The sequence below is a fragment of the Acipenser ruthenus genome, chromosome 13 (genome assembly GCF_902713425.1).
Source record: "Acipenser ruthenus chromosome 13, fAciRut3.2 maternal haplotype, whole genome shotgun sequence".
In the NCBI taxonomy this organism is placed as follows: Eukaryota; Metazoa; Chordata; class Actinopteri; order Acipenseriformes; family Acipenseridae; genus Acipenser; species Acipenser ruthenus.
This window is the reverse complement of record NC_081201.1, coordinates 33,336,733-33,363,696: the sequence shown is the minus strand read 5'-3', so window position 1 is coordinate 33,363,696 and position 26,964 is coordinate 33,336,733. Positions and strand designations below refer to the sequence as shown.

The following is a 26,964-nucleotide window of genomic DNA, read 5'->3' as shown; positions in this document are numbered from 1 at the left end:
CACTTTGAAAACAGACATTACATGCACATAAGTATTAATAACATGCTGTCATAATATTTGTTACAAACTAAATGTACTGTGATTGAAAAAACATGAGTGCATGTGACTCAAGGCCCTTAACATTGTTACTGTCAGTGTTAAGATCCATTATATTATCATTAGATCATGTCAGTATCATTTACTATTGAAGCACATAGTAAAAGATGATATGACAACACAGATGTTATGAATATTTTGAAGAACGTCACGTCGGTTTTCAAAGTGGTTCTGAAGGGTTATCCACAAAGTTACACAGAAGGTGTTCTGAGCCAACATTGTGTCCAATTCAATTGGAGCATTACACTCTCTTTTATATTCAAATAATGAAAGATTTGTTCGGGACAGACCGTGCACCGTGTAATTAAAGACTGTTTGAATTAGTAAGCTTCACCTCTTGTTATACAAACAGTTCACTCACTCCCTCACTCACGCTGGTCTCTAGCAGCTGTTTGTCCCTCCACAGATCCCAACATCTGTTTTTGTGTTGGTTCCTGGGGGCAGAGTAGCTCTATTGTGTATAAGTGGTCTGTACTGAAAGTCACCACAGCAACAACAGTGCCTCTTCTTAGACACAAGCAGCTGCTCACCTCTGAAGCATCAGAGAGGTTTGAAAGCTGTTTTTGCTGGGTGCTTAGTAGTGCTGTCAAACTGCCGAATTGGTGAACTCTTAAAACTCATCTCCCCAAGTAGCCACCAACAGCCATGAATAAGAGCAGCTGCTTGCTGCTTCTTTCCAGATTATTACTGGAAAATGACACTGTAGTGAGGGTCCAGGCCAAACTGGAATGACGGTTAAACTTGTCGCTCACTCCCTTGGGTATACTGTCTGAAAGAGAAGTCACAGTGAAAACATCTTAAAAAACAAGATTCATGGCTAAATTCCTCAGACGGGAACCTAAGTTGATGCATTGGTTTGGTCACAATACAAGCGACCACATGGGTTTTATGAACGAAAGAGAAATATTTCTGCTGCTTTCCTATGCAGCCTTCCTGGTTTCCACACTGCACTGCAATGTCATTTTGCGAAGAACCTTACAGCTCAAGGGCAGAAGGTATGCCTGCAGCACAAGCAAGCACAGATTTCACAGACTTTACTTGTGATTGAACTAGATATGTTGTACATAATTCATCTTAATCAGCTCAAAGGATTCCCTTTAGTTTTGATGAAACAAAAAACACGTCCCATTTTGTATATATAACATATTTATATGCAATCCCTTTAGTCTAACATGGCTGTTTCTGTAATGTAAAATGCTTATTTTTTACTGCGTCTTTTAAAATGTCTTTTATGTTTCACAGAAATACACAACAATATTTTGTACCTGAACATCTTTGCTGCATTTTTTAATAAACACTCCAGAGTTTCATTACTCTCTCTCTAAAGTTCCTGCTGTTTTTTTTTTTTTTATGTTTGATGTCAGTTTCAGCCATCTGCTAAGGGAAGGGAAAATACATCTCGACAAAGGAGCTAATCTTTAGAATAAAGTTATAAATTACCTGCAAAGTATGCAAAAAACAAAATGATGCCTGGCCTGAAATTGTATGAGTCTGCAGAACGAATTAGCTACATTTCTATTTGAAGATGTGGGGAAACCCCTTCCATCTTCAAAGAGTCCAAGGGGCATATTTTCAAAAGTAGAAATATGGAGGGTGGGTTCACAATACAGGTTTCGGCAATTTGTCCATTTTTTTTTTCAACTACCTACTTTTTAGAAGTTGGAGGGGACAGTAGTTGTGATTTATAAAAACTTGAGCTTGATAGTCTTCATTGATTCCCCCCAAAACAGTAATTAAACATTAGAACTCAACACAGCCATCATTCCTGACTCATAATTAACTGCCAGGCTAGTTACATCTGCTGAGCTGAGTGGATATTAATGCTACTATGAACATGTATACAGTAAAAGAGGTAGAAAGACTGGGATACACTGGCAGGTAGTAGCAGGTCAGTGCCAATATGCCATTCTAAATCTGCTTTTCAGACACAATGGCACAATTATAAGTATAAGTAACCCAGAGAACTGTGTGCATACCCAATTATGCATGAAGTCTTTGAAAAGTGCAATTCAATCACACAAACAATTCTGCCCTCTCCCTCTTCTAATTTGACTTAAGCACGGAGCAGTTTTGCATCAGCTGCACAGATGTAATTTCTACAAAAGATAAAGAGCTAAACAGCTAAGTCATGTATACATATCACAGTCTTGGCTGTCTCTCCTGAAGTTGTCATATTGTTATATAAAAAAAAAAAGAATAAATGTTTTGCTTGTAAATTTGCTTTATAACAAAAGGTGGTAATAGGCTGCACTATTACCTGTTTAATCATTTATGAAACTGAACTTGTTTTCTTTCTTCACAAGAAACAGAAGTAAAAGCTATATGTCCCCTGTGTCTCATTGCCCTGGTATTGTAATTAGAAATGTACATAACAGCCCTTTATTGCAGCAGAACGTCATTTACTTTAAATAGTAGCAGTAATATAAATGAAGGCAAAAGCATCTTTGTCAGCATTAGACACTTCCATCCAACTGGTATTGGGACACATGTCTGTGTTATATCTTTTGACGTTTCAATTTATTATTGTGTGCTAACGATTATTCATCTGAAGGTAGTTGCTTACATGGAAATGAAGGTTTTTAGATAAACATATAATTGGCTGTGCAGAAAAAAAATAACATGTGTGGAATGAATGTAATTGCAATGCTGCCTAGATTTTCTCATTACCTTGATTCATTATTAATGACTTCAATCCCCATAGAATTTGAATTAAAGTGAGATTTCTAACCTGTAGTATAGAACAGGCAATGTTTGGGGGAAGCACAGTAGTTGCTCCAGTACCGCAGCATCACCTAGAAAGTGTAATCATCCCAGGGAAAAGTCAATGTACCAAATCTACAGGTATAGAAAATCCAGTAACATTATATTCTATGAACTCCTTAAAGTAATCAGTGTTGCACTATACAAAGAAAGAGAAGTCTCCACATTGTGGATTTTGTATAAATGCACTGTTGTCTATGTTACTTCACGTTATGTTATAAAGTGGGGATGGGCACCAATACTACTATTTTGATAAGATATCGATACCATTCGATATCGATCATAATTTCCATATCGCGATATTGTGGGATTAAAACAAAAAATCACGTACGCTCACAGAGACATACTTTGTATTGCTAATACTGCTAAAAATACCAACGCAGTATAATCAAGTTTATTTTATATTAATATACAACAAACCCTATAGATACCAATCATGGTCAGTCTCGTAGCAAACATCACACACTAAAGTATTATTTAACCATTGTATACACTACTTTCACCAAGCAACGTCACAGTTCAGGATACCGATATCTCAATTTCCGGCAAATGAGCAGTTTATTTGAAATCCTGTTGTTTACATCTTTTCCTTTGCTGTATTGAACGGTTTTAAAATCTTTTTTTTTTTTTTTTTTACTTGTTTGTTTAATTTCTGGGAGAAAAAAAATGAGTTGCAGTTCAGGCACAACTACAAAAGCATTTAAATATCAACGACAAGAAGGAAACTGCAGTGATCACTGCTGTGTCCTGTTATGCTCAGCTTCAGCACGGTACCATTCAACGGTACGTTTTCATTCATTTCCCGTGCATGAAGAGACGATAAAAATTTCCAAGAGATAAATAATTCACAGTAACAAAACACACTAAAATATATATATATATATATATATATATATATATATATATATATATATATATATGGAACTCTGAACTTTACACCCAACTCTTAAACTATGCAGCTTCTCATTCTTCTTCAAGGATCTAAACAGCAAGCCCTTATGCTGATTTCTGCTGTTACCTTGTCATTATTTGACAATACAAACATGTAGCAGAAAAAAATATAATTGGATTTAGACTATGCGCTAATGTAATTATAATGACACACTAACAGTATACGCTAACTGAAACAGTTTAATAGAGCAATGCTGAAAATAATTACACGTTTTTAAATAAATAACTCGATTTAAACATAATAGCTTTGTTATTTGCATGCTACATAAGCACCATTGGCCATCCGTTTTACATTATTTTAAGACATGCGCATGCTTCAGAGGTTCATTACTTACGCTATTATTAATGTATTATCATAAATAATATGTACTTTTAAAACATCGAGCTATCTCCAAATAATGCAAAATTCGGATGACACCGTACTTTTAGAGGTTCAGTGAGTCAGCATGGACACACAGAGCAGCTGACAATTCAATTACTTCTGGTTTGCCTTAAGTCTGTGCAAAGTGAAGTATAGAAATATTTTGGTTTTGAAGCACCAAAGTTAAAGTAAGTTATTGCTTTTCATATGTAAATATAATTTCATATGTAAATGTTTTTGTAATAAAGGGTTATCGCTAATCTTAATTTATTACTGTTAATAAGTAGTTAATAACGTATGTATGGATCATATATTACCACTTCTAATGTAAATTTGTTACTGCAACATTTGTCTAATTTTAATACAATAGATGCCGCTTATTAACAACCTCTCGGTTCCCAGCAAGAAGTTGTCATTAACTGAAAGTTGCCAATAAGTGTAAAGCCCCTGTTTTCAAGTGTATTTATATGGAACAACGATATATAAGCCTACTGTAGTTGTACAAATATGGCACTGAAATACAAGTGTTTTAAATGTTACAGTGTTAAAAACTTAACATGAGAAACACCAAATACCCAAACATAGACCTGTTCACTTCACGTTTGTACAAAACAAAAAAAAAGGGAGTAGGCTTAAAAACAATGAGTAAAGCAAACATAAAAAAATATGTGTTGTACTTACAATCAATTCTAAAGAACACACTTTTAAAATAAGAAATTGTCCAACGTTGTCTGCTTTTTACAATGTACCACCTCCTGCTGTAAATCCATCTCAATTTTGTTACGTTATAAAAGCTGCAAGAAGTATGTGCATAATTCATGCCAGTGTGCTATGTAGCACTGGCAACTAGTAATAAAGTTGTCAATAAGCGGTGTGCTGTTGCTAATATCAGAATTCCATTAACATTAAAGTCTATGGGACGAGGATTGGTTCCAATAACCGAAAGTTGTCTTTATCAGAGTTGCTAAGAACTGGCATCTACTGTAATACTTTTTTTCTGTGTCTTACAGTATACCTTGTATGTTTTTTTTTTTTATTTTAAAATTGTTCCTGGACAAATTGTTTGAAAGGCAGGAGACATACAGGGATGTGTGCAGCATGATGCAGTTTGAAATGCTTTAGCCCTTCTCAACAGGAGACTTGGAGCCCAGCTGCAATCAGGGACATACAGCTACATTCTAGCGCCAGACCCCTTATATTCCTTAGCAACCATAGATGATGATAGTTTCTCATTGGACTACTCCCATGACCCACCCACATGCACAGGAGAGGTTTCTGTTGTGTGGGAAGTTGTGAGGGGGCTTGATTAGAGCCATTATTCTGTACATGCAGTGAAATTAAAGTAATGTGCGCGAGATGCATGCACAGCACTCATGCTGTTTTTATAGATTTGTGTGTGTGTGTGTTGGATATTTTTTATGATGTGAAAATGATTATTTCTGAACACCTTGTGGGATCGATGCAAAAATGTGAACACAGCTTCATACTGGAACAAAACAGGCACATTGCAGATCTGTATACCAAGCCATACCTTTAATAACACATCCGCGAGTATCTGAGAGCGTGCATTGGTGTGATTTGCTACGTCAGACAAGTACCATTAGTTTGATGATTATTTTTAGCACAACTTGATAACAAATTGCGAATTGCTGTTGCCTTGACTGTGAAGGGTACCAAGGTTACTACATTACACCACATTGTGAGTCCAGTCATTTTAACAGAATAACGTGAAGTTATAAACACATATATGTGGAATTTATAATCTCTATATAATTATTATTATTATTTTTATTTAAGCAGTTACCGAATATTGCTGCAATAATTATAATGACAATGTGCAACTCATTACCAAATCAGATACATGTAAACTTTAAATGCAATGTTAATTAATCTGTAACCTTAGACACTCATCACATGAAATAGAGTACCGGTAGTACTGAAAGGAAATGTAGTAATAAAATTACAAACTCTCTTCTTTAAATGTGCGGCATGGATCTTAAAGAGGAAGTCCAACATCATTAGGTACCGAATTCCTTCAAATTTAAGACACACTTTTTTAACCATTTTTTCTTTCTCAAAAATAACCTGCGTCTTAAATTCGAGTACAGTATAGTGATGCGTGTATTAAAATCAAAAGACGTGACTACCCGAGTACACAAACAGCAACGTGACTGACTGCTGAGAAAAGATAACAAAGGCGTCTGCCCGAATACACAAGCAGCAACGTGACACTGCTGAGAAAAAAACAAACCAAGCTTCCTGAGGAATTTCAAGAGAAATGTTTACAATTTAAGCATTTCTAACAAATACTACCAGCTTGGACAGATCAGAAATGCTGATCAGACCCCCATATTTTTTGACATGCCGAGCAATGTTCAATGTTGTTGTGGTTGCTGGATTACATGTTATTATTATTATTATTATTTATTTCTTAGCAGACACCCTTATCCAGGGCAACTTACAATCGTAAGCAATGTGCCTGATGCCGTGGAGTGTTGTGTCGTACTTGCTGTTGCCAAGATGTGTGATGCTGTAAGTGAGAGGTGGTGTGTATTATACAGTGCGCAGCACGATAAACAAGCTCTGTGGTTAATCTACAATAACACTGTTTCATGTCAGTTTTGTACGATACAACAGCATAATTGAGGTTGTATTTTTGTAAATGCATATTTATTTGATGTTTCATTTTTTCCTCAAATTGAGGGTGGTAAATTTGGGCTGCGTCTTAAATAAGAAGGCATCTTAAAATTCGAAGAAATATGGTACATCAGTATGGAGCCCAACCAGCAACCCCTCTACTTCATTGATCTAAGTATAAAGTGGATATTATTGTCCATGTCAGATTTGTGAACAAGTACTGTACACTATAGGGATACTTTTAACTGACACCCACAAGTTGTTTTGTGAGAATAAAATATCACTTGTAGTCTGTTTTCATTGTTTTTTTTTTTAAAAAAACATCCCTGTACTGCACAGTGTTTCTGTACTGAGTAATGACTTCCATTTCTGTTTTTTCTCATACGAGTGACTGGAGATTAAAGCACAGCACAGCATGCATTGTTTGTCTTCACACACCTTATATGCAGCCACTATTCACTCACTCCTTTTATTAGAAAAAGAAAAACATCCCCTATGCTTGTGTGGAGAGCGTTATTAGAGGATTCATCTCGGTAATATTATGTTTATTGTCTCTTGAATACGATTATCTGACACTAGGAAATGAATTTGCCCGCCAGCCCATCTTGTCTCACGCTTCCAAACATTGGTCTGAGGATCCCAAGAGCCTCCCCGTCGTCTAACGGATGTTAAATTTGCAAAACTTGCGTAAAAAGGAAAAATATGCGTTGTCCAGGGAGCTGATTATAGACATGTTCTGCTGCAGTTGTATTACTGTTGCCTCCAAACAAAACTCCTTGCCTGAAGCAGATTGAATATTTTAAAGCATTGCCTTGAGCAGGATTGTGGTGCTGCAGCATTTTCAAGATGTGCAGGATTGCTCAAGTGTTGGCCCTCTCTACAGATGTGTGGAGGGCCGCGCTAAACTGCAAAATCATTGAGGGGCGATACTATAATCCCCTTTATTCCCCAAACATTTGAAATTACATCTTTTTTTTCACGTGTTTCTATTACTAAAGACACTGATACAGTCAGGTACAGTACAGCACAGTGTGTCGCAGGTGTTTCACATGTGTATGCCGGTTAGGGTGACAGCTGCTCTGACAGTCTAGGGGATTAATATAGTGTGAGTTTGGGGGTGCTTTAGATGTTTATGATGGACTGCATTCACACCTACGCATCTGCAGTCTGAGCAGACTTTGTATCGCAGGGAACACTTTACCTGGAGAAAGCAGGGCTTTTGGGGTCAATCCCGGGACAGCTGGTCGATTCAATCCAGGTGGATTACCCAGTGCTGTCAAATTCTCAAATAAAATCCAGGGTGGGGCTTATCCTGCTGAGGTACAGATCGACCACTTAGTCCCTGAAACATCTTAACAACATACTACCGAGATTCTGAAACATTTCTACTGTATTTCAAGAATTAGCTTGCTATGAAAAAGACCCTAACTCTAACAAAAGGTTATAACTCAGCAGGTACAGTTATGAATGGACATTACACATTAAAGAAGGCCTTGATTCTATGCTTTAAAAAGCAATATTGACCCACTTTGCCAGTGTTAACCACAGTGTCCTTGCAGGCAAGTCCATTGCATGTTCATGCCATGTTCATTTTAACTGTCAGGCTGATATATCAATGCCAGTGACCGACAGAAACAGCACTTAAAGGTCAGTGTTAAAACAGTGGTAACCTTGATAGCTTATCTAGTAAATACATGTGTTCTTTATTATTATTTATTACAGTTTATATATGCCTTATCACTGCTCCTGTAATGTAATCTTCTATTATGTGTCTTATCTGCTGGTTTTGGACAGCAATCACAGTACATTTATGTTTGGCATGTCAGTGAAGTTGATTTAGCCTGAATTCCAATGCACTGTTTTTAAACTGCAGACACCTGGTGAACTATCCAACCATCTCAGTGCTGGACCGGGGGTCGTTTTTAAACTTGCTGCAAAACAAAGTTACTGATACAAGCACAGAATGTGTAAAAAAAGGTCCGTTTTATGACAGTTTTTTGCAGATGTTTATCAGCTGACTACTGTGCATACTTCCATCAAATATAATTTTGCTATGTTGTCAATTTGTAGTCATAAGATCTATAGTAAGGTACTGTACACACCTGATTAACTTTTATGTTTTACTGCACTGTATTACAATAACTTAGTTTATGCAGGCTGTTATATACTGTACATTATTTTAGTTTTCATATTGTGTGTTGCCAGAGAATAGTGTTGTTTGTATTGAGTGCATAACATATTTCAAGTTGGTTTATTTTTCTGAACTTGTACAGTTTTGTGGATTACTTGTAATGAGTTAGTTGTAATAAAATATATAAAAATAACTCAGTAACTTAGTTTACGTCGGCTGTTATATACAGTACATTATTTTACATTGTTTACATTTCATATCGTGTGTTGTCAGAGAATAGTGTTGTTTGCTTTGAGTCCATAACATATTTCAAGTTGGTTTATTTTTCTGAACTTGTTATAAATCTGATCAAAATGAGTCATACACATACATATAGACTTATTGTCATTGTATCCCATTGTATTCCCTCTCTCCGGTTATGTAATGACCTCACACCGGTCCTGAGCCCATGCAATTATGTGGAGTCGACTGTGCATATATTTATATATATATATATATATATATATATATATATATATATATATATATATATATATATATATATTGTAATAAATTGCTACGGATGCTTTTTTATGCTCAATATTCGGCACACGCTAGTACTTGTACTGTTAGCACAGTTGAATTTGAATTTAAATGTCAAATTATCTGTATTACAATATAAGCCAACTGGACGTCCTGCAGCTGCCCCGAAATGAATGTAATTCACCCGGTACTAGTCCTTTAGAAATAACAGTGTGCACAGTTCTGTTTTTGCAATTTTGAAAAAAAGTAAATAAATAAATCACTGATTCACTTCACTTGTGCTTTTTAGAATACTGTAACAGGGGCAATATTGCAACAGCTTTTCCCTCTGTTATCCATCTGTAACTTAAAGTATTCAATAACTCTGAAGGGCACTTGGGTTCATAGGTTTTCTTTTTGAATTATTATTTGAATTTTTATGATACAGGTGGTACAAGCGGGGACAAGGAGCGTGTCATTTTTTTCTGGTTTGTTTGAACATCATTTTAAACCGGAGTACCATCCCCACAATAGGAAAGAGCTTTCAGATGCATATCGGTTTGGTGTAGAAATACATAGCGTCTGTATTGCATGTTTAATACTCCTCTAAAAATCACAGTAACGGTTTCTTTTCTGGCCCACAAATCAAATAATTACAATCTGAAAAAAATATATACAGTATATTAAGGAGTCAAGTAGACAGACGTTTTGATCTTCATTTTCAGAGGGTTGATATTCTCAAATTTTCTTTCAAAAATAGAACTTGAAAACCAATTCAGTTAACCTTTTTTTAGCCATAAATGTTTTGCAGTTCCAAAAGCAAACTTGACTGTGGAGAAGATGTGAGGCGGAAAGGCACATCAGTGTTGCTCATTCCTGAACCTCATATTCCCACAATCTGCCTCAAAGAAGCCATTCTTTGCTATGATAGTCAGTAATATAGCTATCGTAGCAGCTAATGAATACAAAAAATAATAATAATAATAGTAAATGCCTTTCCCGATCAAGGGTTTCTGTGTGTGGCGCAGTCCTCCGGAAACTGTGGTTTGAAAGAGGTCCTCAGTTAACCAAGGTGTCTCACAGGCACTATTATTTAACTTCTACTTGAGGGCATTTTGCAGTGTTGTCATTTATATCTCCCCTACTTTATAGGGTTTGATTCACTGCCATGTTGGAAACTGTTGAGGAGAGTCATAAATCTGGGGATACTTTCCGCAGCGAGGTTTTGCACAGGTTTAAAACATTAGGGTTATACTGTGCTCTTCCTCTGTCATCCCTGTCAGCCCAACGTGTAATAAAAGGTTCCCGGTTATGATATACTGTCTCGTTTACTAAACACCAGCCTTAAAACTCTCTCCTGACATTCAATAAAGGCCGGCCCTGAAGGTCATTTGAACTTCAGCTTCAATTCAAATCTAAAATGTGATTATCTGCCCTGCCTTTTCTCTTTTAAAATGCACATTTTTTTTAACCATTTCATGTTTAAAGAGTAAATAGCTTTATACATTTACAATTTTTTTTTGTTTTTACCTTAACTGTGTTACGGAATGGAGCTGAACCATGTGAACTGTGACATTTTCAACTGGACCGAATATAAGGCCTTGAGCACTTAGCCTCTGGATGTTGATTGATCTGGTGCAAAATGCTCAAGTAACAGCCAGGCTTTGATTAGCATATATCTGTTATATAGACCATTTGGCTTAAGATGAATCTACAGTGTGCAACTAACTGTTTTTTTTTTTTAGTAGGCAGTAAAAGTAAAGTATCTGTATGCCAGGCAGCAACTGTAAATAGGCAATCAAGGTCTTAAATACTTGCACTACCATAGCTTTTTTTTTTTTTTTTTTTTTTTTTTGTTTACTGAATTCAGACTTCTACAATTTTCAAAAGGCATTCAATTGATCTTTTCTCAATAAGGGTTAAGAATGAGCAACGCTACCATCTTGTGGGACTTTCAATCTGTTATAAAGCTCACTGCCCTTTATAATATATTTACAATATTTAAGAGCAGGTCATTCTTTTTATTTTTATGTGTGGGGGAGGGGGAGGGGGGGGGGGTTGACTTTAAAGAGTTTAACTTGTAAATAAACATCTTACTCTGCAGCTACCCCCTTCCCAGGATGGAGGAAGAGTAACAGAAGACTTGTACAGCCCGCAGTAATAAATAATGGTTTAGAAAATGAGACAGCCACTCAACCCTGGGCTGTTTTTTTCTTTCTTTTTGAAATCGATACAGCCAAGGAGATTTGTGGAAATGGAGCAGCCAATCAGGGCCTGCCAAGCGTAGCTCCAGAAAGATATCAGCTTCAAACAGGCAGCTCTCACTCCTGACCCTCTCGTTCTCTCATTCTCTCTTCTCAGCACTGAGACTCATTGTTATAGGAATCTATGTAAGACTGCACTTGTCTTCATACAGTTTTCTATGATTAACCTACCATACCCCTCTGCTTTGTAGCATATACTTTTACCGGTAGCACTTCAGTTTAGGGATCTATTATATACATCGCTATGTTGCGGGACTTTGTACATTGCACAGTGGACTGTGCACTGCAACAGACGCAGCCCCACTGCAAACCATTGCCTCGTTATATCCCAACAGTAGGCATGTTTACACTACCATTTCTGATCCGGATCAAATGCATCGGTAGCATTTGATCCTGCTCAGAAATGACAGTGTAAACGCTCTGATCAAATGTACCTCTGGGGAGATGGTACAGATCAGGAACAAATGCATCAGTAGCATTTGATCCTGCTCAGAAATGACAGTGTAAACGCTCTGATCAACTGCACCTCTGGGGAGATGGTACAGATTAGGATCAAATGCATCGGTAGTATCTGATCCTGTCAGTGTAAAATCTCGACCGGCTCATGTTCCGTCATGCACTGCGGCGCAGTGACGTCCTTTGTTTTCAAGGCGGGCGCCAGACTGAAATATTCCCTCCTGCGCACCAGAGGATCAGGTAAGAGTTGTTTGAAATTAAAACAGTTGCATTGCAGTATGCAGTACGTTGCACAATTAGCAACCATTTAAGCAATTAAATGGACATTGTGAAAATAGCTTAAATTATTGGCAAGCTAATTATAGGGGATTTATAACTATACTATGATAACAAGATAGAAAGAAAAATGTATTTACACATTAGCAAATGCCCACAGATTTAGTGTTGCATGTACTACCTTTTTAATGGAGGCCTGCTTGCAGTCAAATAATTCTGCACAAGATGATGTCATTTCATACAGGTGGGGTTTCTTGATCACAGGGAAGAAGAAAAAAATCAACAAACCAGAGAGTACAAAATTGCCCTACACAGCAAATTGGCCAGTGTTTAAATCCCAGTGTTAACTGTTAGTGTTGATTTTAGGTATTCAATTTTCACATATGACACCACGCGGTATTGTTTCATATCCAAACCACGGTATGTTTCACAGTGTAAAATAAAGTACACTAATCTAGAGTAATAACATCAACATCCAGGATTTTAGTTGGCGGTTTCTGTAATGGAGCCGTTTCTGTCCGTGCTGGAGAAGTTCAAGGTAGGCTCTGGGGTGGGGAAAGGGCTGTGTGGGTGTGCATTTGAATGTTTGGATGGTGCTGACTTGGTGTTGGCTGCTTTAATAAACCATGTTGTATCTGTGAGCCTTGATGTGTGTCTCCCTGATCATTCCTGTGCTCGGTACAATAGTTTAATTTACTTTCGTGACAATGAAACAATGTTTGACAAATTATGAAGATATTAGTTTACACTTGTTAAGCGTACATAGTTTATATACAGAGAGTACAATTGTGTGCTCATATGAGTTAAATTGTCACTACAGCAGTGTTAATATCACTCTCCCGGTGTTATTTCCAAACACTTAGGTAGTTCATTTTACAATAAAGGGGTGCTAGTTATACACTGAAAGAGACGTACATTTAACTCCCACAGTGTTAAATGTTTTACACTATGATAGTGTTATTTTTTAACTTTTTGAAAAGTGTAACTTTTACACTGTGGAGTGTGGAGTCATATGTACACTGGGAAAGTGTTACATTGGACTCCTACAGCGTTGATTTAACACGGGCCAATTTGCTGTGTAATTGGCCCCCATTCATTCAAAACTAAAATTGGAAATCTTCTCTGATGTGAAATAAAGCATCCCAACTGTAAATCCAGGTCTGAAACAGTGCTTTACTGTAGCCTGTGTTGAAAATGTTCATTGATTGTAGAATGAACCATTAAGAATGCAGTGATCATCATGTTTGCAGATGGAACCCCACAAGCCAAAACATTCCCATCTCAGCTAATCAGATTGCGATTTCAGGGGTCGTTATCCCCACAGATAGAGTGAGCATATGGAAACTGTAAACTCTCACAGTCACGGCAGCTTAGTTTCAAGTGCCCCACTGCGATACCAGAGGAAAACAAACACTGTGCTTGTTTGCTGTTAGCTGCAGCCAGTCCCCATACACACACAAAGGGTCCGTACTGTTGTATTACAAGATAGAACAGATTCAGGTCAATCCTAACAGCACAGCACCGGCATATACACCACACTGCACTTTCCACTAGACTGGACTAATCGCAAACCACCTCAAACACACCATGCTGGTCCATAGATACAGTAGGTATGCATTCGCCATGTAACATTGTGACCTAGAGACTGTACTCTTTTACTAATTCCAGTGTGTTAGAATAAAGCTTTACTGTACTGTGCTGTTCTGGGGAGCTCAGTGCTAGACATGCTTCCAGTGTGTTAGAATAGAGCTCTACTGTACTGTGCTGTGCTGGGGAGCTCATTGCTAGACATGCTTTATCCATGAATGCTGCTTGTTTTTGGTTTCTTTTTGCTTTTGTGTGCTTTTGGTGAAATAACAATGATTAAGTTCAGATGCCCCTGAGCTCTTTACCTTGATTAGGATCTTGCTGGGTGGGGAATTGGTGTTAGCAATGTAATGAACCCTAATGCGAAACAAAGTGTTATAAACGTACTTTAAAAAGCATGTTCTAACTCCGGTTACCATAACAACATATAGTCACGTATAGTCTCTTATTGTGTTTCCAGGCTTTTGTTTTTCCGGACTCTGATGAAGCAGATCTAATTTAATAAAACAGTAACTCTTCACAACAACGAGAACAACTAAACTCACCCTGAGCGGGGCCGTCAGCAGCACATTTCATTAAGGTGAAAGGCGGCTGGATTATTTTGCTTTTTCGGCAAAGCCTTTATTGGTATCTGTGTCTGTTTCGGTCCCTGGTGTGTTCTATATTGCTGGTATTTAGTTGCATTTTAGGCTGCCCTGCAGGCTCTTCCTGTAACAATGTTAACCTATTAGAGCCCCTACTGTACCTTGTGAGAATTTAATACAATGGCATGTAATCGAGTAACTCCAAAAGCAGAACGCCGACCGCAGGTCTGCCTGTTACTGTGCTTCCATTAGATCAAGTAATCGATTATTGATCGCCATGGCCACAGCCTCAAATAAACATTCATTGAACGATTAATCACCCTGGTGCACAACTTGGAGCCTCACATAGCTTTTATTTTACTGGCACATGCATGTTTTCAGTTCTACTTGAAGGCTTTCAATGAAAGTGCATCTTGCTTTATAAGATAAGTTTTCTCAATGCAGATGTAATATCGCCATGTACAATAACATGCACGTGCATGTTTCAGTTCTACTTGAAGGCTTTTATGGAGTCTAATTACTTACTTTTCAACCATGTAAATTGCACAAGGGGCAGCAGTGTTAGGATTTCCAGTCTACTATTTCTGAGACAATAACTCCACCTCTTACCTTAAAAGGGAGAAGAGCAAGTTATATAAAAGCATACAGGTATTATTGTACCTAAAGCACATGAATTGCAATCACAACGCTGGTTCAAAAGATCAAACAACAGTTAAAACGAGAACGTGACACTGTGGATCGGAGTTCTGTGTGTAATGTGTTCCAGTCTGAAGGTATAGGTAAAGTACTTCTCACTGTTTGTATTTTTAAATATTTACATTTTACCAACCTGTAATTAATGCCATAAACAACGCCTGTTTTATGCGCATGTAAGGGGTAACTATTTTTCTTAGCACTTAATGGATTTGTTGCTTGTGGGGTTGATTATGAACACCCACTTTAAGCCACCAAGATAAAACAGCCCACTTAGCAAGTTCAATAATACAAAATAGCGAAAACCAAACAGGATCAAGCATGATAGATTCTGTGCAGTCTTTATTACGTTTTGAATCACACCCTTGTAAGAGAGTACGGGAAACAGGGGAAGAAAAGACTATTACAAATAGCACAACAGACAGAAGTGGGGTCTGGTCCCCAGCCCTGATAACTGAACATCATTTAAAGTGCATTTCTGATTGACTTTCTTTACATATGCTCTTCTTAACCTCTTACCACATCTCTAGCATACATTTTACAATTTAGTAAGATCCATTACATATTTATATATAACAGTATATTCTCCTTTTTTGTTTCTGTATTGATTATACAATAGGAAGATACATGAGAATGCAGCAGTACAGGTGCTCAGTTTCACTGAAAACAATAACAACAAAAACAATGCATTACATTTTTCACAAAAACATTTTATACATTTTATGTATATGTTACAGTATCAGGTCTGGAGAGTGGTGACCCAAATAACCAGCTGAAGAAATACGTCAGTTTACATTTCCAGATCAATCCATGAAGTGGTGTATATTTGATATTATAATTTACAATTGGAACGTGTCAATATCAACTAAAGTGTAGATTAAATATGTTAATATCAGCTTGTTGTCTGTTGTTTAATTTACATTTAAATATTGTAATATGTTTGTTAGTGTTCAGTGGCTTACCTCCTAATCAAGTTGAGTGTTTTTTCAAAGACTGCGTGAGGAATACACTCTCAACTTGATTAGAGGTAGCCACCGAACACTCAGAAACATATACAGCAGTCTATGGGGAGACAGTAGTTAAACTATTACACACTTTGATATTATGGGCTATTACTTTCTGTTGCATACATCTACTTTGTAGTGGGTTAACTCAGCTTGTATGTAGCTGATAGGACGTCAAAGGAAATCAGCAGTAGCAAGCCTGGGTGTATGCATGGTGATCTATAACATCCACATTGCATCATGCCCTGCAATAAACCTGGATAAGAACAAACTCCAGACTACAGGATAACACTCAGTTTTAGGTTTCTCTTAGAAGTGGGTTCATGCATGAATGTTATCATTTATATTATAACATTCTTATAAAGAAGTTATAACAAAAATGACAGCAACAGTGCACTGTGGTAGAGTGTTACTATCTCTTATCACGGACCGTTAATAAAACAATGAAAATGTTTATAGATGGTATACAACCTCTTAGAAATGGACACCTAAACAAAAGTGTTACCACCGAGAGACATGCTAAAAGCTGCTCTGGTGTTGTGTAATCAGCTCCCTGGCGCATCATTCTTTTTCTGCCCTAAAGGTAATCTGAACAGGCAATATAGTGTTGTACACAGTTTTAAGATCTGATCTGAAAATCAGTTGCAACCTCCCTACACAGCTGATGTACAGAAGTGGATGCTCTGCAGCAGAAATGATGAGTTGTTTTTTTTTCCCCATGGGAAATTTGTTAGGGCCAGGGTTGTATAAAGGTGGGTAACATTGAAATAGATATATTACAAACAGCAGTTTTATATTAAAACAAAACTAGAGCAATAACCACAATGCTCAAGGCAGCAAGGGGTAAGCAATGAGATTACTGCAAAAACGAAAAAGGATTCCAGACCGGTTTTTAAGCCTTGAAGGCTGTGTTGCTGAGCCCCACCAATAACAAACACAGTCCACATCGCAGGGGAAGTGGTGTGTCTCGCAGGTACTGTAGTGAAAACAAATAAACCTGGCGGAAGAGCTTTAGCCTGACTTGATCCCCCCCCCCCATCGCAATGGTATTGAAGACTCATGTAACCGTTTCAACCTCTCACATGCTTAAGTCACTACTTATTTGCCTAGAGATAATGTATTGCACGGTTTTGCATTTAAAAGTCTAGTGGGAACCCAGAGATAGACAAGTTTGACAAACACTTTGTCCATTAGCGTACATCTCTTCCATCAAAACGCATGCCTCTCTGCTCCTGTAGCAGCTTCTAAAAGAAATAAACCTGACGAGGTCACTGCCTGCAGCTTCACTGCGATAGACCATTAAAACTAGTCATGAATCAATTAGTAACCCAAGAAGGGAGAAATCAAGCATTTTTCATCACATGGCTTCAATGCAAGTAAGGGAGCATACTGTGTGCAAAATAGCCATGTGTAGGCAAGTACAGACCCCATAATAACAATACAGGCCACAAGGTGCCCTTGATATGGACACTCTTTGTCTCAAAACTGCAGTAATTTCACATGCACATAATACACCTGTATAGATAAGACGAATGGCATCCTTCTAACTTTATCACCTTCCTGCATGCATTTATCCAAAAACACTCAATCACAAAGTCTGATGCAAAAAACCTGATGAAATGTACTTGTGTTTCCGCTTTCAAACTATCGTTCTAACTCAGCCTGCACATACACAAGCCTCCATACGAAACGTGTGTAAATCGTGTAACCTTGGAAAGCTGGATTCATAGAGTACACCGTGTAATGTTATGGCAAAACACCCTCTCCCCGCCTTACTCTGAATGAAAGTTATAAGCGACACAAAGATTGGTTTGCATAAAGTTACCGCCACCTGCATGAGAAACAGCAGCACATCTGTTAGAATCCGTGACTAACGGTCAAGCAAGAATTCAGGATTTTACTTGCCGCACTCCTGCATTTCATCAGTGGTTGGTCTGCTTGTGCAAGGTGTGTGAGTGTAGTAAAGAATTCAGCTGGTCATTCCCTCTCACTCCCCATCCCTTCTACAAATTATAAGCAAGTCAGCTAGCTTTGCATTAGTAGCACTCCAGACCAGTTTATTGTTTTTACAACATTTTAAATCGTATGTATGAAGAGAGAGTTTTTTTTAAGGTTGACATTTTGTATAATTTCTAAATAATAATAAAGGCAATTTTACAAATAATAATAAAAAAGAATCCTCTTGCTGAGGCCTAATGTAGGCTACAAAACCTTTAGCTAACTTGAATTTAAATAAAAATATTAATTGTGATAATAATATTTTTTAAATAACTTAGCATAGCAAAGCCCTCTTGAAACAACACACAACCAATTCTCTCAACAAGTGTGCTTTAATAAAAACAACACTGCTTATAACAAGGAGGAAACAGAAGAGCGACTAGGCTGAGGATTACAGTACAGCATGTTGTTTACAAGTACCCTCAAGTATATTAACATGCTTAATGAATGTGCCATCACTGGCTAAATAAATATTAATTTAGCGAGCTAAGGTTACATCTATGTCCCAAACAACTGTTTGGACTCATTCAAGTAACTGTGTGCGTGTGTCTGGTCAGGTTTTATATTACACTTTGGTGCGAAAACTACCAGTACAGTATCCAACTCTTTAATTATTCACTGTATTTTAACATATAGTGCCACCAGGTGGAGAGAAACAGAACAAGCAGGCCCACGCTAAATTTGCTCTTTAAGTATTTCTATGATATCAGCTTCTTATCTTCTAGTTGGGTAATTCTTCTCCTCAAAATGTTTCCACTGTGGCACTTCTGTGTCATAGAGTACATGTTGACTACAGTGGACAACATATTCCAGAGTGGAATCAGTGCCAAACTAACAGGTAAACTGTTAACTAACAGATAAACTGTTAATCCTTCATGGTTAAACTCAGCTTTGAAGGGGAGACATATCACAGCTTCCACAGCTCCTGTATTAAGTCTGACCAGTTCTAAAAGCATTTAGCATGGGTCTGATTGCTCAGACTGCTGCCACAAGATCATTTTTGTAGCGCATGTGTACCAGGTCTTGTTCATGGATTGGACCTGAATCTTTTTTACAAGTTCACAGCAGTTGTACATATTTAAGCAGTTAGCGAGAACAGACACTTCATCCATTGCTTTTCTAAATAGAGATTAGCAATGGCCAGCACTTGAATCCAATTCAATATGTGTGTACCAGACGTCAAGACGTCAAGCAGCCACTATTTTATGTTTGTTTAAATAAGTTATAGGCACAGGATATTAACAGCAGACAACTTTACGAGTTCCGGTATATATTAGGCTGTCAAACAGTCAAAGAAGGCTTTTAAATAAAGTACACGTCTATCAGTTTGGGCGCTGCAAAGCAGAAGGAATTTATGAAGGCTCTAAAAGAGTCACTACAATTTGTTTGATTCTGTTTAGCAGACTTTAAAGAGGTTTCGACATTTGGGATGCATGAATTAGTGGCAATTAGGACCCCATAACTGATTGGAAACCTGCCAAAAAAAATGTGATGGCAGCATAGAAATTAGATTCTTCTGAAAAGGATTGTGCTAGAAATACAAGCTGAAGGATGTCAGGCAAAAACAACAGTACAGTAGCTAGACACTAGATACAGTGCAATGTGGTTGGTGAGTTATTTGTGAAATATTTTAACTTGGTTATTGATGCTAGTGTAATTAATTATACAAACAGGTTTTCTTAAATGTACAGACACATACCTATACACAGTTTTGTGCACACACAAACACGATCTGATTATTTTAGTTGGGTTTTGCTAACTTAAAGACCAAGACATGTCTTTGACTAAGGCTAGTGGTCCATTGCCGTTTTATTTTCAGTAGGTATCCTAACTGCCCATTTTCACAATCTCAGTTTAGGATTGCATTGTTTACATCTGCAGGACAATATGCTCACATGTGACTGTACTTATCGAGCATACAGAAAAACCCTTACCCCCTGTCCTGAGGGATTCAATCAAAAATACAGCACCTGGCACTACATTCCTGTTCCTGTTTTATGGCGCCATTCAATCAAGCCTTCATATTGGGCGAGATGTGTTTATTAAATGAAAGGCCACATTGCCATTTTTGCAAACACAGCTGTGTTTTCCAGGGCAGTCCTCCTGGCAGTTTGATGGCACAGCACCACAGGAAAGGGAAAGTACTGAGCTACTAAAGCCATGGCACTGGATTGTTTATTTTTTTATTTAATCTCCCTTTAAGAAGGAACCCCACTGAACCCAGTGGTAGAGATTAGAAGGCAGGGGAGGCATTGAAGTGTTCTCGAGCTTTCAGTGCAGTGTTTTAAAAATCAATCAATCAATCAATCAATAAATAAGCAGGAGAGCGGATCAATAACAGTATGCCCAACAGTTCCAATTCTATACACAGCTCAAAATTCTTAATCTTCCTCAAGTTAACAATATATTTGTACCCCTGCCCCTAGTTAACAGTGAGCAATGAAGTAGGATGCAGTGTATGTATTACCTTGACACTGTTCTTCATTAATCCATACCTTTAAACACTGAACAGGATAATATCTCTTCATTCGGCATGTTTCTCTCACTCAACCACTGTATTTGTTTTCATGTATTGTCTGTATTAGCACACAGCTACAATGAACACAAACAGCTACATTTAATATTTGAATTTGCAGCTTGCAAGTCTTACGTTGATTTTGTGTTTTTTTTTACATATGTGATTCAGGTTTATATATTTTTTTAATGTCAGAAAATGATTTGGAATAAAACCCCTCAGAATCGCTGCACTGTGTGTATATGCACATATAGATTCCTCTGCACAATATTAGGTGCATATATTTATGATGTACTGTATGATTGATAAAATGTGTGTTCAGAAATCTCATTAGGGTTTCTCCTGGTAAACATGTTTAATAAATAAATATTTATATAAACCTATTTTATGATCACTCTGCAGTATCAGGCAGTGCAAATATCAGGTCTGACAATTATCTTTTTTTTTTTTTTATCTGTGTTAAACAGACTAGATTAGGACGATTAAGGGCTAAGAAACAACACATCAATTTAGAGAATTCATAATGCACCAAGGACCAGTATGATTGGTACATCTTGCAGGAAAACCAACAAACAAACAAATATTCATACAGTCTGGAATGCATAAGCAGATCCCCCACTATCACAACCTTAATGTCTACATAGCAGGGGAGAGCAGATGAGTTGAACTTGCACATACACCAGCAACGTGTATTTAGTGCTAGAGCCTTTAGGAATTAACTGCACGCTGTTACCTGTTTCTGGTTAATGGGTACAAAGCATATTGCATGGGGTGAAATGGACACTGGCACAGCGAGGCACTGGGTACATGACATTCTCATTTCAAAGCACTCTGTCAGGTGGGAGACTGTAGCCACTGAGGCAAGCAGCTGACGTAATTAGTTGCTTACTGTGTTTATTATTGTTAAAATCAGGTACTGGGGTTGTCCCCATTTAAAGTGGTAACAATGTGCCAACAAAAAGCCTAGTTTGTTTGTTTTCTGCAGGCTCAGTGGACCTTTGGTTTGGGGAAACGGGAGAGCTGAGCAGAGCTATCTCTTTGAATCAGGGACCTGGGGAAGCCCAGAGAGGTAGAGGCCTGCGTGGACCCCGAATCCTTGGACTCGGAGTAACCGTCAGGCTGGGTCTTCAGTGACTGCGGTGGCTGCTTAGTCTTGAAGAGCAGGGTGGCGTTAGGAGGCTGCAGCTTGGAGTTCAGCCTGCTCTCTGGCGTCTTTTTGTGGTTCTGGCTGGACTCGGGTGATTTGCCCTTGGTTGCCGCGGGGACCTCTGATACCTCAGAGGCTTTGAGGACCCTGTTGTGAAACCTGGGCGGCTGCAGGAGGCCGGGTGGCTGTCTCTTAGACAATTTCTGAGAGAGTCTCGGGGGCATCTTGACCTGTCTGTTGGAAGCGAGTGGGGATACGTCGGGAAGGGGCTGGATCTGGAGAGACATCCCGAAAGAGTTGCTTCTGGCGTGGGGTTCAGTCGGTCTGCGATCAGCCTCGTCGATTTTGAGAGCCGCACTCAGCAGCAAGCTGAGCTTGTCTGGGTCTGGGGGCTGCTCAGCAGCAGGGTCCCCCAACGCAGGAGCAGAATAAGCAGCAGCGGGAGGACCCGAGACTGGGCCATGGAGAACGGTTTGCTGCGGCTGCTGCAGGCAGCTGTCATTGGCGTTGTGCAAGGTGCTCCCTGGACAGCTACTGGGGTCCTCGGTGGGGGTTGATCTTGCTAGTCTTCCCTTGCTGGGGGTGTCTGTGCGTCTGGGGCTGGAAGGATGTAGTATTTGAGGCTGTGGGAAGCAGATCGGGGGAGGGGGGGGGGGGCACAATTTAATATTATTAATATTAAAAATTGTTAAGACAGTGATCTGTTTAAATAATTATTCACATATGGACTTGCTTTGTGTGGCAAGGTTATGAAAAAACATATTTCCAACAATGCATAAAGTTGATTATTTGCCTGTAAAAGTGTGCAATTTTCCAGGGAGGGCACTATTTTACAATAATGAGAAGCATAACTGGAGATGTTTTTTACAGCCCCTTTCATCAAGCATGCTTATTTCAAGAGAAGAGGTCTTACCACAGCATGGAGGGACAAGAGGCCCTGTCCCTATGTTGCGTTGGGGATAAAGATTCTTTGTCAGTCCCCCTTTTGAGCATGCATGTCCATTTCTAAAACAGCCTTTTTGTACAGTAGTATAGTCCTCAGGTCCCATTTTTAATTAAGTACCCATTTCTCTGAAGGTAAAACGCTATAGCACCATCTCTCCTGTATGTTGGTCTGCAGGTATTTCAGTCCCCCGTTCTTTATTTGATAGATAAAGTCCCTTTCCATCTGAAGGTCTGCAAGCTCTACATTCCCTAAGCTGTGAAACAGGTGCAGGAGTTACATTTATCAAAGGGACACTGGGGACTAGGGGTCGCTACTACCTGCAGACCAACATGGTGGTCAACACAGTTGAGCAACCGTTACGAAAACATATTAGAAAGTTCAATTAAACAACAGGGTGGTGAAACTTAGTTTTAGGGAACTGTTTTTCAATGAAGGCTTTTAAGTATTGATAACACAGGCTTTTAAATCCTTTTTTTTTTTTTTTTACCTCTTATTAGCATTATTAATATCACTAGCTCCCTTCCGTTGTGCTGAAGATCAGTAGGTTCTTTGCTTATTTCCAGTTTTTTTTAGGATACTGTGTTTTTCATAGAGCAACACAGGAAACAACACTTAATCTAGTGTGTAGTATTAAAGTCTGCATATCTGCATAAAAGCAAAACACACAAGCAAAGAACAAAGAGATCTCCAGCACAAGAAAAAGTTGCGCTAATAAGGGTTTTAAAACTGAAGCCTGCATCAGGATGTCACTGCCCGCAACACAGGGTACTGACAATAAGGGATGATGGATACAGAAATAAAAAAAAAAAGCGATAATGACACCCAGAGAAAGAAAGTGTTTCGTGACTACAGGCCAGTTAAACCTCCACTTACCGAAAGGTTAATCCCACTGGGGACAATAAATCCTGATTAACATTTAACTCTCTCGCAGGGTAAAAACTACTTGCTATTTCTGCCACTACTGGCTTGACAATCAATCATACAATAAAGAGGAATCCAAACAGAGAGCCTTTCCTTTTATGGAAAAGCACAAAAGCACCCAAGGACTGAAGCAGACAGGCTCTGTTCTGCGTTACACAGCTCTGCTGAAATTATGGAAGAGTTTACTTCTATTCAATTATTTATCCATTGTGCATTGTAGGTAAATAATTAAAGTATTCCTGTAACCTTTTTTGTTTTCTCAATACGGTCATCATGGTTTTCCATGTACAATACAATAGGGATACATGCATGTTTCACTTATGTTGAATCCATATGTAGAAAAATTAGCAACTCTACAGCACAGCCTTTACATGCAGTAGGTACTGTCCAATTCCCATTCACACAACTGTCTACTATGCAAACTCTGAACTGTTGGCAATATATTATTTTTTTTTACTGAAAGGTCTCTGTTGGTACAGAAATATAGAGCATGTTTAGAACAATGACTTTTAAACCCGCAATCATATACCCTGAAGTAAAATTAGACTAAACCAAGGGGTTGATCTGATTAGCTTACACCGCGCTAGCATAAGCCACAGTGGGATTTTTCTAGAGCATTTTACAGAATCAGGGAATCTGGTTGGATGATGAAATACAAAATGATTCCCCAGTGCTGTAAAATACTCAAAAGAAAAAAATGACACAGCAGAGACTTTAGGTTGATGAAATCAGCCCCTACGTCACGTTGCTTCTACTTTGGTCCTTGTCTAAAGATCTTAATGTCTTCAGGGTGGCAGGCTTAAGAAAGGAATGATGACCTTCTTAACAGGACTTAATAAAAAAAAATGCATTACTCCTCACAAGGATTATGGAACCTGTTGACAATGACACAGTCTGACAACCGGAGAACAAAGTCATGCGTTTCAAGGAGGGAATAACCTTGATTTCTGAACTTCTCTTCGCCACTGAATTGAGGGAAGTAGTGTAATGATTTCCCAGTGATCACCAAATTAGATAACATGACAAAGCAATAATGAAAAGTGATTTACAGAATAACTTTGCCACCTATGGCTTCCTACACAGTTATTCTTCAAAATTAATAAATAATGAAAATACAGGCACAAAGTCACAAAAGAAATTAAAACAAGCCGGCACATGGAAAGAACGCCGTCTCATCTAGAAGGAAGCACAGGAAGGAGACAGAGAGAGTTTAGGGGTCAGATAGAAGATAAAAAAGAGAGTAAGTGAAAGGGTAAAGGAGGCAGAGAATAGGAGAAAAAAGGAAAGGGCAGGAGAGAATGGTGAGGAAAAGAGAGAAAATGAGAAAAAAGTAGGGAAAAAAGAGAAAGAGGGAGAGAAAAAGAGGAGGGCTGGATGTGAAAGAGAAACAGAAATTTTGGAGAGCATACAAGACACTCATAATAACAAACCCAGTCGAATATTACAATACCTGTGAGGCACTTACATTGAGTGTAGCCTTAAAATCAGCCAGAAACATAATGGAACAATGTCTAGTTCAGCCGGTAATTTTTTGACCACTGTTACGATCTGAAGAAGGTACATGATTATCTAAAGGGTCTACCTCAGGATGGATTTGATTAACCTATACCCTGTAATTGCATCAACTACCCATTGTGGTTATCCTGAGAAGATGTTTATCAAATCTGCCCCTCATTTTCTTATAGTTTTGTATCAGCTCCACACAGGCACAAGTTAGGGGATACCAATATTACTGCATTAAAACATTTTCTTTCATAAAAAAATAAAATAAATACATCACATTTTAAGTCTACTGAGACTTTAGAAGCTCACAGGTATGGAAAAAAAACAAGTACTGTACACACACACACAAACACAGTACATCATATTCAAAAATATTAAAACGAGTAAAAACTTCAGATTAAAGTCAGATGTCCTCTTGACTTGTTTTCGGATGTATGCAATCATGGTTCATATTGCAAACACTTGAATATTGTAATTATTATTATTTACTTTTTTAAATAACGTTTTGGTATATACAGTAGTCTGTGTTTAGGTGCTTTGGTCTAAGTTCAGAAGCTACACTTCAGTTCTCAAATTGACCGCAGACACATGCTTGATCACCCACAGTGGATGTACACACCAGTAGGCGACAGCACTATCTTCAGTAGGTCACAGCTCTTGTCTATTGCCAGCAACAGAGTAGGAAACATAATTCCCAGTAACTGTTCACTAGATGGCACATCTCTATATCGAAACATATGTTTATGAAGAAAGAAACAGGCAATTACAACTGAAGAAACGCAAATTAACGCAGCCTATATAAAAAAGTAAAACAAATGTTTTATAAAAAACTTATGCAATTCGAGTCACTATTTTATAAAAAAAAAAATTATAATTTGAAGCTACCTGCTCTGAAACTAGAGTAAGGCAATAGCGGATGCTTGAGATGGTGCAACACTGTGTGGGTTGACCTTGTGCATCATGCGGGCTATCGGCATGCATCACCATGCAGAGGGGAGGAGGGGAGAGAAATCTGAAACTGGTACTGTACCACGCTTTATCACGGAAGTAATGCACTAGCTCCTCCACTCCTTGCCAATGGCATAATGGGGAGAAGCAGAGGGAGAAAAACAACAAGGACAATGGCATCACACAGAGAAGCAGACATAGCAAGAGCATTGAGAGAGAGAGAGAGAGACAGAGATACACAAGCACAGAGACAGTCTGCACTGTTAGTCATCCATTTGATCCTACCACAACCAAGAGAATTTTATGAGAACTTGTTGCTAAGTAGACTGACATCACATACTGCAGCTTTTTTTATGCTGAAAAACATGTTTAATATTCATGAAACTGTCCTAAAGAGTATTCAAACAGTATCATAGAACAGTTTTAATCATATCTTTCACTAAAAAGCTTTGTGAATAGAACAGATTATATATATATATAAGATTTGAATATGGACAAATTCAATTAATTACATAAAAAAAAGAATGATCTGTTGGCAGAAGTATAAAGCTGATTGTCTGATGAAGTGCACACACACACACTCTGCGGAAAATGAAACCTTGACCTTCCCACCTCTGTCTCTTTGATGTGAGCCCACATCCAGCACATCTATATGTGCGATTATAATATTTTGGAGCTTGCAGGA

At 38.1% G+C, this 26,964-nt stretch overlaps 1 protein-coding gene across 4 annotated transcripts in view; it reads right to left on the bottom strand.

Annotated features, from left to right (window-relative positions):
- Positions 1 to 15,622: 15,622 nt before the first annotated feature.
- The window catches only part of LOC117417708 (serine-rich coiled-coil domain-containing protein 2-like), a 70,051-nt gene continuing 58,709 nt past the window's right edge, over positions 15,623 to 26,964 (bottom strand). For 3 of the 4 annotated variants that reach the window (XM_058985178.1, XM_034029918.3, XM_058985179.1), the window contains one exon: positions 15,623 to 22,584. In XM_058985178.1, coding sequence (XP_058841161.1) covers positions 21,802 to 22,584 — 783 coding nt within the window. In that variant the 3' untranslated portion in view covers positions 15,623 to 21,801. The remainder of the gene's footprint in view (positions 22,585 to 26,964) is intronic. The other variant, XM_058985180.1, reaches the window with a different exon arrangement.